The following is a 16180-nucleotide window of genomic DNA, read 5'->3' on the forward strand; positions in this document are numbered from 1 at the left end:
GTCCGTGGTTTTGGAGAGATAAAAAGGCTGCGGGGAAGACTGCAAGCCATGAATTTTTAGGCATTCTGGAAATATAGCCCTGAGTCTAACCCATCCCCTGCTCTGAGGCAGGATCAAATATGCCTAGACCATCTCGCACAGGTATCTGCCCAATCTGATCTTAACTCTCTCCAGCGTTGGGGGGATTCTCTACTTCCCCGCTGGCTGGAGAGTTTTTCTAGTCGCATCTTTGGTGCAAACTGAATCTTACTGTGCCCACAGGGGCCATGGAGAACCAGTGATCTGTGCTTGGCTTGTACCAACCAGCAGCATGTCTGAGGATTGCCTCTCTGCCACCTCTTTCTATACCAGTTCTTGCAGAGCTCTCTTGTAGTATCCTCTTACTGTTCTCCTAGTTTTCCCCTGAAGTGGATCCAATTGTGAAAGAAAAATTCTGCAAAAGACACTTGCGAACATGTGCCACCACACAGCAAGGAGTTCCCCACAGCCTTGACACATCACCTCACTCATTCACGCTTTCCCTGGGACAAACTACAGGATGCTTCAGCAAGTAAAACGTTCAGCTATTTTAGAAGCCATAACCAAAAGAAGTTCCTCTAGCCTAAATCCCCCAGCATGCCCTCCCCAAGCTGGAAGAAATTCTTCAGAAGTTTTCTCTCAACATGCAGTTATTCAGCTCAGCACAGTGAAACTATGGGTGGATGAAAGTCAGCCGGAGGAAAACGCTCTCCACTTTCACTCACCGGCAGAACCATTCTGTTGGCTTGAGAAAGGCACGCTTGTTCCTCATGAGGCTGTCCCTACCTGAGCAATAGCTGAAAGGGAAGGACCTGAAACGTGTTTTTCTGATTGAATGCCCTCCAATAAAGCCCCCTTTCTCTGTCATTCCCTCAAGCTTTGCTCCAGTCTCATGGCTTGACTTCAGTGTGGCCAGAACTCGGACCTCCATCTCCACAGGCCAAGAACAGACCTTGTATTCCAGATGTATTTAATTCAGTACAATATATGTACAGATTCACCAGTGCAGGTAACTAGAGGGGGGCACTAGAGTTTCTTTGTCTGAATATCTCCCATCTTTTTGCAACTGATTTTGCTCACATGGAAATAGAGAGGAGACAGAGAAAAATGTGCATCAATGTGAGAAAGGCATTGAAAAACAACAGGACAAAAAGAGAGAGTCTGGGATGGGGACAGGATGCTTCCTATAGAGTAGAAACCAGAGGAGAAAGGAATGCTTTCCTTGGGGGGAATGGGATGAGGGTGCCCATGTTACTTTTACCTTTAAAATGTTCCTGGGCTATGTTTTTGTTCACAAATGTCTCCAGCAGAGAAGATTCCCAGATGATCTAGGGAAGGAAGGGAAATCAAACCCTTCTCTAGATCATCCATCCCACTGTCACTGAGCCACTGGGTGCACTGGGCCCACGCAGTGCTGAGCATGGGAGTACAGCACGGGAAGGATATCCCATGAACTGGTGAGCGTTGTCCATATTACAAGTAAGACGCTGTTAAACTTCAGCATCAGCAGTGTTTCTGCTGTTTCCAGTCTGATGATGAGGGTTATTCTCATATTCTGGGTTACGACGTCTAGATGGCTGTACAACACAACATGCTTCTCACTATGTGCTAACCTTACTGTTAGAGCATCTCAGGATATAAGGCAATACCACTGATGTGGGCAAGGGCAGTTACAGCACTCCAACCTTGTCCTCTTGAAATGGATGCAACTGAAGATGCAAGTAGACCTCTAGCTACCTGGATACTTTTCTCCCCACTGAAGAGTGCTTTGGTCTTTGTGATCACCAGGACCTCTTGTAATGGTGACTGCACTGACCCAAGACTTCATTCCCTATTCCAGCTGGAGCATAGAGGTATTTTTCCCGTGAGGAAATGGAGGTAATACCAACAGGCCAGGTAGTAAGTGATGGGGAGCAAGGCAGAGCATGAGTTGCACTCCCAAAGGAATGACTTCTAGCAGCAATCCCAATGCTGCTTTGACGTCCTTTCTTCTATAGTCTGGATTCTCCAAAACGTCCAAAGATCTTCCAGGATTTTAAAGCCTTCAGTGCCTGGTTTGTTGGTCTTTTAGCCTTGGTCTTGCTGGGAAAACCTAAGCGACCAGCTTGGGAAAGTAAGGCCATTCCCAGCCCTGCAGAGATGGGCCCCAGGTTCATACAGCCAAGAGCACAGTGAGGGTTAACCAGCGGGTAGAGGAGGCGGGTGCAGACGAGTCCTAATGGGACGTGATTTCCAGAGCATCAGAATGAAAGTCAGAAAAATCCAGCAAGCTCTCTATTTATGGATCCCTGCTCCTCTGCGTGGCTCCTTTTTTCTCTTCTTTGCTTTTCTCTTTTTACTTTCTGCCCTGAGTTCCAAGACACAAGAGTCCGGCCCATCCCCAAGCCCCCTCCACACAGTCATTTGCATTTTCACCAGCCTTGATTAATGCCAGAGCCTGTTTATAGAGTTACAATCTCCAAATTAGGTTGCCGAAGGCATCCCGGGCCAGCCCTGGAAAAATCTTGGTGGCTGAAAGGAGCCATAACTAAGCCTTAAGCAGACGTCTTTATTCAGCTGTAATTGACGTTTAACAGACGTCTGTAACTTCGTCTGGACTTTAAAAAAAAAAAAAAGAAAAAGTTCTCCCCTCTCTTTATGTTCCCCCCTTTTATCCAGCAGTCAAAAGTGTAAGAAACCACCACACAGGCCCCACTCGGTCACTGTTCAGCAGGGGCCGTGACAATAGTGGGGCTGAAACAAAGCCCCAGCCCACGCTGCACACACTGGCGCCTTGTATGTCTATTTACCTCCTAGAGTGGTTTATGCTAATTTATTGCCAAGCGGCGACTTCTTCTGCATACTGATTTGGCGCCACTTCTTTCTGAGCTGGGGCCTGTTGTCTGAAGTGAGGCCCGTGGACTGACCCCCTCCCCAGCACCCGAAAAGAAGGATGCGGCAACGTTTGTGGCACCTCTGGGAAAGGCAATGCTCCCCACTTGGCCCCCCCCTTCCTCGAAGCCGCCATTCTGACTACATTATGGCTCTTTATTTCGGTCACCTTTGGTCAAGTAAGAGCAGGGTGAAGGGAGCAGGCTGGCCAGACTAAACAGCCTTGGCAGGCTGAGATTCCTCCACCGGGAGAGATTCCCACCATGGAGCCGAGCGCGCCCCATGCACGCAGGAATCATTACGCACCATTTGGCTCCAGGGCTCTGCATATTCATTCACTGATTTTTGCATGGAGCTGGTTTCCCCCTGCAAAGGGCCAGATACTGTCCCTTCCCAGAGAGACTTTCCAGACGCTTGAACCGGACTGAAGAGAACCAAAGCTTATAGCCATGGTTTGTAGCTAAGGCCATAGAAAGAAACACTGCAGATAGCTGTGCAGAGACAGCAGGATTTTCATATAAATATACCTCAGCTGTGTGCCTGTTCTGGTGACCTGGGTGAGTATGGGAGGGTGCTCACAAGTCAGGAAGACACTAGAAATCAGGATAACATTATTTTCCTCTTTCTTGAGTGCTTACATTGTGTACTATTCTCTGCTGCACAATGGTTTATTTCAGCACCAGGACATGAATTTTCAGATCAGGTTTTACTGACTATTCCTTGAAGGCTCATTTTCCTTTCGTCCTCGAGAAGACATGGTGCCCCCCAGCTCCTGGCTGGTGTAGAGCCCCTACACTCTCCTGTAGATGTTCAGCGTGCTGGAAGGATCATCAAGCTTGTCTCTGCACACCACCTTTCCAGCTACGTTTTCCATAGAGCACAACACAACCTTGAGATTACCCAGAATTAAAGAGTAAATCATCTCAGTGGTCAGGAATTCCTGGAGAAAAGTAAGGCCAAACGGGCAGCTGCTGCTCCTCTCACCTGCAAAGCTTCCCGCCAGTGTCTGCCTGTGTCAAGCATAGCTCAAGGTGAAGCCAAGCTCGGAGGCAAAGCCAGAAGAATTAATTAAGACAAAAGGAATAAAGTCAGGAGCAACTTGTTTTGACACTGGGGACTTGCTGACTGTAGCACATGGATCTTCTAGAAACCTGGTCACTGCCATGATGACATGAAGATTAGGGACAGTCAGACATGAGGCTATGCCCATGGAATAAGAATTGGGTTATCATATCACAGGTGAGAATGTGAATGAGAAAGGCAGTTTAACCAAGAGGAGTTAAGGTCATTGGCACATTTAACAAAGCAGTGGGCTAGCAAGCTTTAAGAAACATCTCAGAGGTCCTTCATTCCCCTGCAAGAGAGGCTGGAGAGAGTGCTCTAGCATGCTCAGCTCTCACACGGTTCCTCTGCACCCGGGGAACCACCCTGCCAGGCCCCGGCCAGACACGCTCTCGCCAGCAGTAGGTTGTAATTGCAGTGGGGATCCCTGAGAGGCAATTCCTGGCTGCAGAGCAAGCCAGGAGGCCTTTCAGCTACAGTGGAGGATGCGTCTCATGATTGGTAGAGTCACCCCAAAACAGTGAGAAATCTGGCCTGAAGTAGCAGAGGAGTGCAGTGTCCAAGACCCAGGAACTTGTCTCTGTGGGGCTGCCAACTGCTCAGGTAGGCTCCTCTCCTCTTGCGAATGTTATGTTCTCTGGGAAATTGTACTCATTTCCTAAAAGACAAAGATCTAGAGAGAAAAAGGATGAGAGACAGTTAGCTGGACACATGCAACTGCATGAGACAGCTCAGAGGTCTGTAAACCTTGCCTATGCTTTGCTGACACTGCACAGGCTGGCTCAAGTCTAGATAGACATGAACCTGTAGACAGACGTGAACGTGCACTTCAGGAGCTGCTGGCTCTGAAGGATTTATTTGGGGTGGGTGCCCACTGCTGAGCATAGCAAGTAGCCGGCACAGGAGACATTTCTATAAACAGCGAGCGTAAACTGATGTAGCTTCTCCAGTTTCCACCTTTTCCCAGTTTCTCCACCTTCCCCCATAATCCCACACGTAGATAATCCTATTCCGGGGAGGAGTAGCCGAAAGTCATCCTGCTGCCAGTGTGATTTAGGCCAACCTGGAAGACATGTCCTGCTGCCCATGGTGCTGGAGGCGGCCGTGGCATTGGCAAGGGCAGCGTTGCCCTTTCAGCCAGGCTGGGAGCTCAGCGTGGGGGTGCTGTGCTGGAGCCCGGCCACGGACACATCCCTTATGCCAGAGGAGCGCTCAGCTTGCCAGAGAAGCCAGTTTTTCAGCTGCTTTGTGCTGCTAAAGCTACAGAAGGGGACTGCATCACAGCCATGGATCCGGCCTTTTGTGTTTCAAACCCTAAGGCCTGTTTTTTCCCTTTTTGTGCCGCTCAAAGCAGCAATAACTTTTGCAGCCCTTCTGGAACTGTTCCCCGGAGCTCTTCTCTCCAACTGGGCGCTGGGCATGCCTGCGGGGAGGTGGCAGCTTGCAGCACCGTGCTGAAATGGGTCTCTCAGCTGTCATGCCCAGAACGGGAAACAGACTCTCTCCGAGTCTCTTTGCCCGTCTTGCCCACAATCCTCCTGCATATCTGTGCGTCTGGCAGCGCTGCACAGAGCGCAGCGAGCCCTGGCCACCCCTGCCTGTCTTTAGATCCAGCGCTCTCACGAGTCTGTGGCAGAGAAAGGGGGACTTCTTCAGGCTTACTCCAGAAGCAAAAAGGGAGGATTTCCTGCCTAGGACCAGCAGGAGGAAGCCAAGCACTAGTCTGAACACAAAGAACAGAGAGCCTGAACTAAAACGCGCTAGTAACACCCAGAGATGCCTTTGCTCAGGGATCTGCAAGGCAGATTTGGCAGCTGCAACCCAGCCAGCCTGCGTGGGACCCCCGGCCACTGAATTCACCCACCAGCAGCCTCCCGCCCAACTGCCCCAGGTGGCCCTCACCTCTGGGGCAAGGGCAGCCGCTACCGGCTCTGCCCGGCGGCAATCAACGGACGGCTCAGCAGCAGCTCAGCACCAGTGTAAACCCCGAGCAAAGCGAAGGAGCAAAGTGTGAGGCCTCTCTCCCGGGGTTTTGCAGCTCCCTGGAGCAGTGGCTGAGCAAAGCCACCTCCCAGTGCTACAGAGCCACAGGAGGGTTAAATTTATGAAGGCGAGCATCCCTCCTCCCTACCCCTCAGCAACCTGCCTGCCGAGGGAGGGGCAGAGGGCAGGGGAGCCGGGCTTTGGGAAAGCTCAGCCCTCCGCCTGGGAAGCTGGCCTGTGCGCCTGCCTGCCTTGCAGGAGGGGAGGGAGGTGGGAGCAGCATGTCTTAGCATAGGGCACCTCATGCTGGCAGCTCCTGATATAGCCTGGAAAGCCTTTGTTTTAGTGATTTCCCTTCCTTCTCGCAGGGCAGTTGGCCCTGGCTCTGCCCTTCTGAGGCTGGCAGGCTGCAGAGGAAAAGGATGCTTCAGAGCAGTGTTGGGCTGCAGGGACCAGAAAGCTGGCCCAGGGCCAGGGATTACCCCCTTGGCTCCTCTCTCACATGCTTTCTCATCAAATCCACGACCAGAGTCACCTGCACATCAGGCCAGGCCAGACTTTTTCTCAGCTACCCCGTGCCGAGCATCCCACTGACGTGGCCATGGGGTGAGCGAGGCAGCAGCACCGTGGCCGCAGCACCGTGGCCGCATACCCAGTGCTCCCCAAGGTCCCGCTGCCCGAGGAGCTGCTCCAGCACCGCGAACGCGGTGGCTGCGGGCGCGTGGGATGGAGGGGGGTCTCCCTCCATCGCCCAAACCGCCGAGCACCGATTTTGCCCTGATTGTGGGACGGTTTGTACCTCATAGGCGCCAGCGCCAAGCTTGCTGAACGCCAAGCCCCACCATCAGGCTCGGCTGCCCCATGTGCCCCACTGACAGCACTAGGAGCAAAAAAAAAAAAAAAGGAAAAAAATCTCTCAGGGGGCATTTTTTAAACCTCTCGTTCTTGAAACAGCCTCCCCGAGGGCTGACGAGCGCCCCAAGCAGGAAGGCCCACGCGTGTGGGAACGGAGCGAGCGCAGCAGCTGCTCCTGCGGGGACAACCTTCATAAACCAAAGCCAAAAAGTTTAGGGCCAAGCCCCCAGATCCTGGCCCATGGACTCATGGCAGTCCCCCAAAAAGCATCGCCCCCTCGGCCCCGGCCCGCACGTTCCCCCCACCAGAGCTGTTGCTCCCCAAAGGCCCCGAGGCAGGGGGACGCCGCGGGGATCGCCAGCGAGCTGCTATCTGCCAGTCAAGGGCGGGTGAGAAAGGAAACCCCCACAGAACAAGATGTCTGGTGTGAATCTCCTGATCTCGGTAACCCGAGGGCTGCGCCAGGCTCGGGCCGCGTGCAAGCGCCGGCTCCGGGCCTTGCTTAGCAACAGGGCACGAAACAGCCCGCGGCCTCGCCGGAGAAAAAAAGGCCTTTTCTTGTCGGTGAAAGATTCATCGTTTGGGCTGAAAGTGGCCCCTCCCCTCTTTCAAATACTTGTCAGCAGGGAGAATACAGCTTAGATACTGGGCTGATCAGATCATGGCTAATCTGTTATTCCTTGCCACTAAAACTGCCAGAAGACTTTCAAACAACTTCACTGGGAGCGTGCGTGCAGCCGGAGGGAGCAGGCGGCAGGCAGCGGGCGCCGCGGCCTGCGCCGCCGCCGGGCCGGCCCCGCTCTGCCCCGGCGCCCGGCCGCACCGGGGCGTCCGGCCGCACGCAGGAGACGGCGTGGAGCTGGGCCCTCCCGGTTTGGTGGCATGGAGGTTTTTCCTCCAAAACCAGCTTCCCACCGTGGAAGGAAATTTCCCGCCCGCGCCTCAACACCACCGACAATGCCGACAAAAAGGGGGTCGGCACAGAGAAAGGTGCCTTCCCCGACTGCTCCCGCAACCCTCTAGGCTGACGTGTTTGCAAAAGAAAAAGTGGACAAATCAAAAAAAGGTCCTCAGAGGCTTGCAGGAATGTCACGTGGTGGCCCAGATTCTGCTCTCTGTTGCATGGAGGTAAATCAAAGAGATGCTGTGAGTAGGGCAGCACATTTGCAAACATCTCCTATAAACATATCTACACCAAACGCCAGGGCTGGCGTGGGCAGCCGGCTCAGGGGACAGCAGTTGCAGGCAGCTACCTGCCCAGACAATGTACCCAGGGTCCCCTGGCGTTTGCTAGGCTCCACACTGCTGCGTCCTCCCTGCTCCTCTTTTCAGCGCTCATTAGATCAAGCTGCCGCCGCTTTAGTGCCTTGAAGCCCCAGGAGGCTGGCGGGAGGGCGGCGGGACGGCAGGCTGGGTAATGCTGTGGGCGGAGAACTGAAAACCAAAGCACTTCGGCCAAAAATGTGGACTTTACAATCTTTGATTAAGAAAGTAGAGCTTTAAAATTAAAAATATAATACATACACACGTACACACGTATATAAATACTCACACAGTGTGTCTTCTAGGGGAGATTTTGGTAGTCAGAAGCCCGCTTTTCCCTATCAGAGCAGGTTGGATGGAGCTGTTTTAACCATTCCCACCAAACACGTGGGTAAGGAGCAAGGCTCTGCATCTGATCCCCAGGCCTGACCGTGGCGCACGCTGCTCTGTCTCTCCCCAAATGCTCTACGTGCCCACGGGCCTCACCCATGCTCCCTAGCTCTCCTGCTGCATCTGTCTTGCTCTAACCTGGAACTAAGCCTGGATTTAGCCCTAAATCTAACCCTTCAGGGTCCAGCACTAACTGTAGCTTATCGGGCAGGGCTGCTGCAGACTGGACCCTCCGGTCACAGTTGGGCCTGTGACAAAAAGGAAAACTTTCCTGAAGTGGCAGCGCTGCTGAGAACCTGCGGGAGGGGGCCAAGGTGCCCAGAAAGTCTGGGGACTGCCTTACACCCCAGCAGGCTCCTCGGAGTCAGGAATAATTAATTACCTTCTTGAGGATCTTAGCTTCAGCCCTTCCCTGCTCACGCACCAGCCCAGGAGAGGAGGGAGGGAGGGAGGGAGGAGACAGTAGTGAAGAGGGTAGAGAATTAATTGGACATTGTGTCGGGAATCGCCTCCTGGTTGCTGTCAATCTTCAGAGTGAACAGGCTCTTGTCTCACTCAATAGGAACTTTATATGCTCCTTTAATCCTTCAGTCGGTATTGTCAGGGCTTCCCCCCTCCTCCTGTCTCTCCTTCCCACTGCAGGACTTTTGATGACCCCAGCTGTCTGAGGCGATACAAAGAAGCCCCTTAACTAACACTCTGTGATCTACACAGGCAATAAAGAGGCTCCCCTTGACAAGGATTTGTGGGCAGAATATATGCAAATGCCGGGACGTGTGCGGGTGAGGAGGTGAGTTGCAAAAGCCAGCACATGGCTTGGTGCAGCTCCCAGCCCCAGGACCGGGCTAGGAGATGCTGTGGCCCCGGCCAAGGAAGGCCACAGGTGCCACTTACGGTGTGGCCCAGAGCTCAGGGAGCGATGGCAATCAGGCAGGAAAACGCAAATGGTAGGAGCTCAGGTGCATGGGCAGAGCTGGATGGATCTCAGCTGGGCATTGTGCACCCTACCACATGGCTAAAGCAAACAGGGGAGCTCCTCTGCCCATCCAGGCTGCCCAGTAAAGACATCCATGGGCACGCAAGGGGGACTGTCAGCTCATGACCATACGCTTTGGGTCCTGCTGTCCCAAGCAGGGTGGAGACCCATGGCCTTGACAGCCCATCTGTGGAGGTGAGAAGATACAGGGTCCTGCGCTTGGCTGATATCACCACACGTGTCTGTCCAGGCTGCTCCTGCTCCACGCATGGCTGTCATACCAGCACTCCTCCCAGATCCCTGATGCTTGCCGTTCATCTTTTCCTCCTACAGCACAGGCTCATCTCACTGTCACCTCTTCCTCTGTCCCTTTTCAGCCCAGGACACCTGATGGCACCAGCAGGCAGTCCAGGGCTTGCATGTCCAGGGACCCTTGCCTGCTGCTCAGGATGCCAGGCAAACAATGTCTCTCCCTGACTTCCCCTCAGCTACATGAGTGGGGGCTTCACCTCTCCTTCCTTTGGTTTAGTATCTCTTAGCAAGATGGAGAGCATCTCTAGGGTAGTGAGAGCATAGCCAAGTCTCCTGCTTTCCCCCCTCGGCTCTGTTTAGTGTTGTTCTCCTCCTTCAGTGATGGAGATCACCTTTCTGGTAGACCTAGTCTCGTTCCTCTCCAGCCCAACCAGAGCTCCAGTGGTCTCTGCACTGCGGCCTGGAGCCCACCTCAGCATCCTTTCCTGGGGCTGGGTGCTCTCCTACCCAACTTCTCTAGCTCTCGCTTCTCCTGTGCAGCTCCCTCGCTTCTCCTTGCCTCTGTCTACTGAGTCTTTCCCCATTCTGATCAGAGACCAGGCTCTCCTCCACAGGCTAACTCTGTAATGCAGTCACCAGGGGATGCTCCAGTAACACCGCGGAGCAGGTAGCTGGTAAATTCCCCAGGCACGGCAGAAACCACGCTGCCCTGGCATGGGAAGGAAGCACAGGAGCCAAGAACATTTGCTGTCATGCTCATCAGACCACTAAGAGGCCAAAAGTCCTCGTCCTGCTCTGCGGACCAGGGGTGGCTGCAGCGGCCTCCCGGTGCAGGTCCCTTCCTTCCACCGCGAGCGGCTTCTTGAGAGGCCGGCAACCACCTCCTGAAGTCAGGAGGCCGTGCTCCTTCCCACATTAGCACATGAATAGGGTCGGGGGGAGGTGGGAAAGGGGGGCAAGCCCCCACTGTCCACTCAAGCAAACAATTTGGCTAGCAAATTGACATAATTACAAGGGACAGAGAGAAAAGAAAGGCGAGCCCCCTCCCCTGCGCTCCAGAGGGCCCGACCCCTGCCGAGTTACTTAGACCCTTTGTGAGACTCAATGCTAGGTACTGATTAGGGAACGTATGCCCTTTTCAAGGGCTCTAAGTGATTGGCTGCCTTAATCTGATTACAATTTACAGCACTCCTTAAGAAGGGACTGGAGTGCCTTTCACACACATGCATGGACACACCAGGCCTGACACGCACACATTCGTGCCAACACAAAGGTGCATGTATGTGCACAGAGGCGCTGCAGCTGTTCGGCCAGCACTCACGCATGCAGGGATGCAGTGACGCGGACACATGCGTGTAACATGCCAGCATGCACATACGGACATGCCAACACCACCAGGCACACAGTGGCAACATGCACAGGCTGACACATCACTGCCAACAGGCAGTTTGCAATATGCTAGGTAACATGTTCAAAAAGACTAAATGCACACGCAAAACAGTCACAGCGGCAGGGTGTGCATGAACATGCAGAGTTGCACATGCACTGACATGCAACCAGCAAGCGGTCAGGCATGCCCCATGCCTCAAGCATGCAACGGTGGCCGGCTCCAGCCCAAATCCAGGGCTTACGCAGTGTACCTGCTCACACACCCATGCACTTCGGGACACTCACAAACAGCCCCACTGCGTGGGGCGTGTGCGCACATCTGGGACAGTGACACCCCCACACCAATGCAACAGCCAAACTGGTGGCCTGGTGTGCGGGCACAGAAACAGCATGCCGACAACCCCCCATGTCCCCAGGCTGGCTGGCAGGAAGGGGTCCCTCTGTAGAGGCACAGGGACCCCATTAGGAGTGGGGGGATGGCAGAGCCGAGCAAAGGCTGTCCCTGGTGAGCCTTGCAGCAGCTTTCAGGAGCAGGAGCATGATCTAAGCCCACCTGCCTGCCTATTAAAAGCAGGATTAAGCGGTGCTGTTCCCCACCCGCCCCCTTCACCCTTCGTGCTCTCTCTAACATCATCCCCTTGGGGAAGCCACCATCTTTACATGAGATTTTTTTAAACCTCTTTTCTACTCTGTGCTCCATAGACCCCAGGGGATTAGCAGCAAGGCTGGGCTTTCCAGCTGACTTGAAGGCTGGTTGTTTCAGCCAACCCCCCCATGGGAACCTGCCCCGGGACAGCTTTGGTCAAAGCCTCCGGTGCTTCCCAGCCAATTTGTACCACCTAATCCCTGAGGATATCAACAGCTCCTTTCTCATACATCTTTCCAGAGCAGGCCAATCCTCCGCTCTCCGCGATCCCCTGTTGAGAAACCCTCCGTCCACTGCTGGGGCCGTGACCGCACTTCAAACGCACTAGCCCGACCTCAGCACTGTTTGCCAGGGAATTAAAACTGCAAGGCCAGCCCCAGAGAGTGATTTAGTTACTGAGACTGTGCTGAGTCCTGGAAGAGCATGGGCAATAAAATGCTTCACTGCCCAGGAGTCTGGGCAATTTAGGTGTCTTCCCATGAGGAGGAGGCAGAGCCTGAAGGACTGGGGAGAGCGGAGCAAACAGGGAGTGGGGCCCGAGCTCCTTCTGCCGGACACGCGCACACAGGGCAGGACGGTCTCCTGGCGCCTGCTGCACGCAGCGCGCTGCCCCGACGGAGGCGCGGGCTGGCAGCCTCATTAAAGCAATGAGGCTCATTTGACCTTTTTGGTCACTGCCCTCCGCAGCCCTTGCAAACTGCTGGGAAGAGAGAGCAGAGGCCACGAGGGATGGACACAGCCTCCCCATGCCATGTGGGGCAACGGGCTGCTGTCCCAGCAGGGTAAGCCGCGAGGCTGCCGGATGCCAGCACTTTGGGGACATGCCCAAAAGCTCCTTCAAGGAGGGGGTCAGTGGGGCACTGGCCGTGGTCACACAGCAAGGAATGCAGTGCCTAAGAGGTCCGTTCCTGCTTTCAAGTGGTTTTGCAGATTTGGGACACAAAGTTTAGGACTCCCTTTTAAAAATGGGATTGTTTACAGCGCTGTCAATATATCACTCCTGTGATGATTTCTGACTGACTCGGTGGATGAAGTTGTGGGCCGAAAATGGCTGTTACATCCTTTCCCTGGTGGAAACAGGCTGAGAGGAAACCTCTTTCCTCCAGCACATCCCAGCACATGGAAATCAGGAATTGCCCTTCATTTTCTCATCTCCACACTGGGAAAAGAGTGCAGCTCCACATATGCTCAATCTCTGCAGTGATCATTCTCCAGAGACCATTTCCAACTCCTATAGGACCCCACTTTGCCATCAGAATGGCATAAGAGTCCAAGACAATATGTCGTCATCTGACAAGAGGGCTAGAGTTTCAGATGACCCATGTACAGGATGGATAGGGCTGTCCCAGGTGAGCCAGGTGGACGCTCCAGGAGAGAACCCACCTGGTCAGCAGGAAAACGGAAAGGTCATAGAAATCTGGATACGGGCAGGTTCAGCCAGCGCATCTTCAGTACTGCAGGAGGCAGGTGCCCTCCCTGCCTGTGAAGGGGGCATGCAGGGAGCAGGTGAGGGAGGGGGTCACTCAGTTGCAGAGATTTTTAGGGGCTAAGAAGGTATTTTCTTGGGAGTGAAATTAGCCTGGCAACAGCCTCTTGAGTTACAGACTGCAGCCTCAATGTCTGGCATGAGGATGGGGAGATCTGTAGGTCTAGCAGACTAGGCCTGTTATTTAGGGATGCTAAACTGGCGGGTAAAGGGACACCAAGGAGCTTGGGTGAGGAGGCGGCCTGGTCCAGGAACAAGGATGCACCTTTTAAATAGAGACTTAGCTGAATTTCCCCACAGACAACAAGCCCTTGAGTTTTTCCTTTCCATTTATCCCACGCCACTGTGTTGGAGACCATTGCTATGAAGGACTGGCAGGCCTTTTCTATTAGTCTTTTTTTTTTTTCATACTAGTGAGGTTGTCTCAGGTCAAACAGAGACAGACCCTGGTTCAGAACAGAGCATCTCCTGCCTGGCTGTCCCCTCGCCGTGGCGGGGGAACACAGTGTTTCGGCGCCTCCTCCTCTGTCACAATGTTTTTCAGCTCCACCAAGCAAAGTGTCCAATTAGAGCAGAGCCTCTTGCTTCCATCTTTGCCGACATTTAATTAACATGCTGCTGCTGGCAGTCGCTGACAAATTCCAGAAACATGTTGTAAAGGGGTTTTGTTTTTACCCAGCATGGAAAATGAGGGTGTCATATCCCAAGGGGATGTGAATAGCTACTTTTGACTCCCCCCCTCAGGTGTGAGAATTACAGCTAGACGCAGTGAAGAGACCTATCAGCCCGCCCACCTCCTTTCTTTCCCTTTCCTCTCCTGTTCCTCACTCTAGAAAACACAGAGGTTTTGGGCCTGATTTTTATTCCCATCGCCTTCTTCAACTGTGACTGAAGCCTGATGATTTTGCTGGATGGAGGAAGGACCAGTTAATATGAGATATGGGGCTGTGCTCTATCTTTATGGGGCTGTGCCCCCATCAGGATAACGCTTTAAGTGGTAGGAACGGTCTGACGATGCTGGAAGAAATGGCTGAAACCAAGGAGGAAGAAAGTGTGCCAGCCTGCACGCTGCATGCAAACAAGCTTCCCAAAGATCTGATAGAGGCCTCAATATAGCAGTCAAGAGAAGTTAGCAGGGGGATGCACATAAATGCCTAGCCAGACCACGAACCAGGCCCTCACCCCAGCTCTGGATGGCAGCAGTAGCACAGTGACAGCCATTGCACCCCAGCGCTAGCTCCTTGAAAGCACCAGCCCAGCCTGTGCAGTGGATCCTGTGCAGTGGATCCTGGCATACCACAGCGGCTCACCACGGAAAGCCCAGCTGCTGGGTCCACCTGCACTGAGAATGAGGCTCTGCCTTTAGCAAGGGGCTAAACAGTATTTTAAGGACAGTGTCAGGTCCTAAGCCAGCTGGCTCCATAGCCTGTAATATCCCTATACTAGAACTGTTCATGCGCCACTTCAGCTCCAGGTCACCTTGCAGTATCCCAGCTCCTTGCCTTTATTCTGAGCTTCTGGGCACATGCTTGGCCCCTCAAGTACTCTGGCATGGACAGAGGGACACTTAGTCCCTTCACGCTCAGCAGAGGTCACATCCTGCCCAGCCCCTTCACCGTGGAGCTGGGGATCCCAAGCAGCCACTTGCCGGGGAGGTAAACGTGCCTCTGCCAGCCTTTCTCAGACTATCTGTTCTGTGTCACCCCCAGGAGAAACAGGGCCCGGGCACCATCCCAGCCCACTCCACTGCTCACACAAGGGGCACAGTCATGGAAAGAGAAACACATTGCTATTTTATTCACGAGAACAAATTACAAAAATGAGAGAGAAGGGCAGGGTAGTCTGGGAGCTGGGAGTCCTGCTGCTGTGGGGAGAAAATAAGCTTTCACCAGGAGGCAGTAGAGCAAAGGAATGGAGCTGGATGGCTATTCAGGCTTTGGGCAAAGTGTGTGCCTCAGTGTCCCTGTCCGCAGCACAGGGGTGGTCATGCTTTCCCAGAGGGTGCTGGGATCGTGAGGCACCCAGCAAATGCAGGCACAGTCCCTTGAAGGGCAGCTGCTTCCAGCAGCTGGAAGAGGGAGATCTCTACCGCTCCCAGTTCTCCTTCCTGGGAGATTCTGGGCCTGCCTGATGCCAAATTGCTCCTGGGAGGTACGGAGACAGCGCACAAAACCCCTGCCCTGCTCCCCAGCCCAGCAGCAGGAGGGCACCCATCCCACCGCCCGCTCCACACCGCAGCCCGTCCCCTCCAGCAAGCACCCACACCACGCGCCAGAGCCCAGCCTGCGCAGCCACGGCCCTGCGGCCTCCCCGCGCAGGGCAGGGACAAGCGGGGAGACGGCCTCGCCGAGACGCCCGAATCTGCCTCTGGGCGGGAAGGGCTCTCCAAAGACCCCAGCCAAGGAGCGCCCCTGTCACTCGAGGGGACCCGCAGGAGGCCACAGCTCAGGGCAGCTCCTGCCGGCAGCACCTCCAGAGGGGAGGCCGGGCCCGCCACCACCATGCTGGGCCCCCAGCTCTGGGAGAGCCCGAGGTGCCAGGCTGGGCGCTGCCTGGGCCCCCACTTGCCTGGCGCGGCGGGTCAGGGGGAAGCGGGCTTGTCGCCGGGGTTGTGCATGTGGTACACGTCACTCTCCTCGTCCTCGGGCACCTGCCGCGGTGCCAACTGCCATAAGCCGTGCTATTCCTAAGCCACACTGTCCCCGAGCCGCGCTGTCCCCTGAGCCACGCCATCCCTGAGCCGCGCTGTCCCCCGAGCTGCACTGTCCCCCAAGTTGCTCTGTCCCCTGAGCTGCTCTGTCCTTTGAGCAGCGCTGTCCCTGCGCTCCTTGTGCTGTCCCCAGTAGCGCTGTCCCCCGAGCCGCTCTGTCCCCTGAGCCGCGCTGTCCGCTGAGCCATGCTATCCCTGAGCCGCGCTGTCCCCCGAGCTGCAGTGTCCCCCGAGTAGCGCTGTCCCCCGAGTCGCTCTGTCCCCTGAGCTGCGCTGTCC

General features: G+C 54.6%; 1 protein-coding gene across 8 annotated transcripts in view; it reads right to left on the reverse strand.

The window, feature by feature from the left end:
• Nucleotides 1-3972: 3972 nt before the first annotated feature.
• RHCG (Rh family C glycoprotein) overlaps nucleotides 3973-16180 on the reverse strand; it is a 29721-nt gene continuing 17513 nt past the window's right edge. For 2 of the 8 annotated variants that reach the window (XM_068958748.1, XM_068958741.1), the window contains exons 10-11: nucleotides 15760-15841; nucleotides 14963-15055 (exon numbers count right to left, since the gene is read on the reverse strand). In XM_068958748.1, the coding sequence (XP_068814849.1) occupies nucleotides 15773-15841 (69 nt within the window). In that variant the 3' untranslated portion in view covers nucleotides 14963-15055; nucleotides 15760-15772. Of the gene's footprint in view, nucleotides 4625-14960; nucleotides 15857-16180 lie in introns of those variants that run through there. The other 6 variants (XM_068958743.1, XM_068958742.1, XM_068958746.1 and 3 more) reach the window with 5 other exon arrangements.

The sequence above is a fragment of the Struthio camelus genome, chromosome 12 (genome assembly GCF_040807025.1).
Source record: "Struthio camelus isolate bStrCam1 chromosome 12, bStrCam1.hap1, whole genome shotgun sequence".
NCBI lineage: Eukaryota > Metazoa > Chordata > Aves > Struthioniformes > Struthionidae > Struthio > Struthio camelus.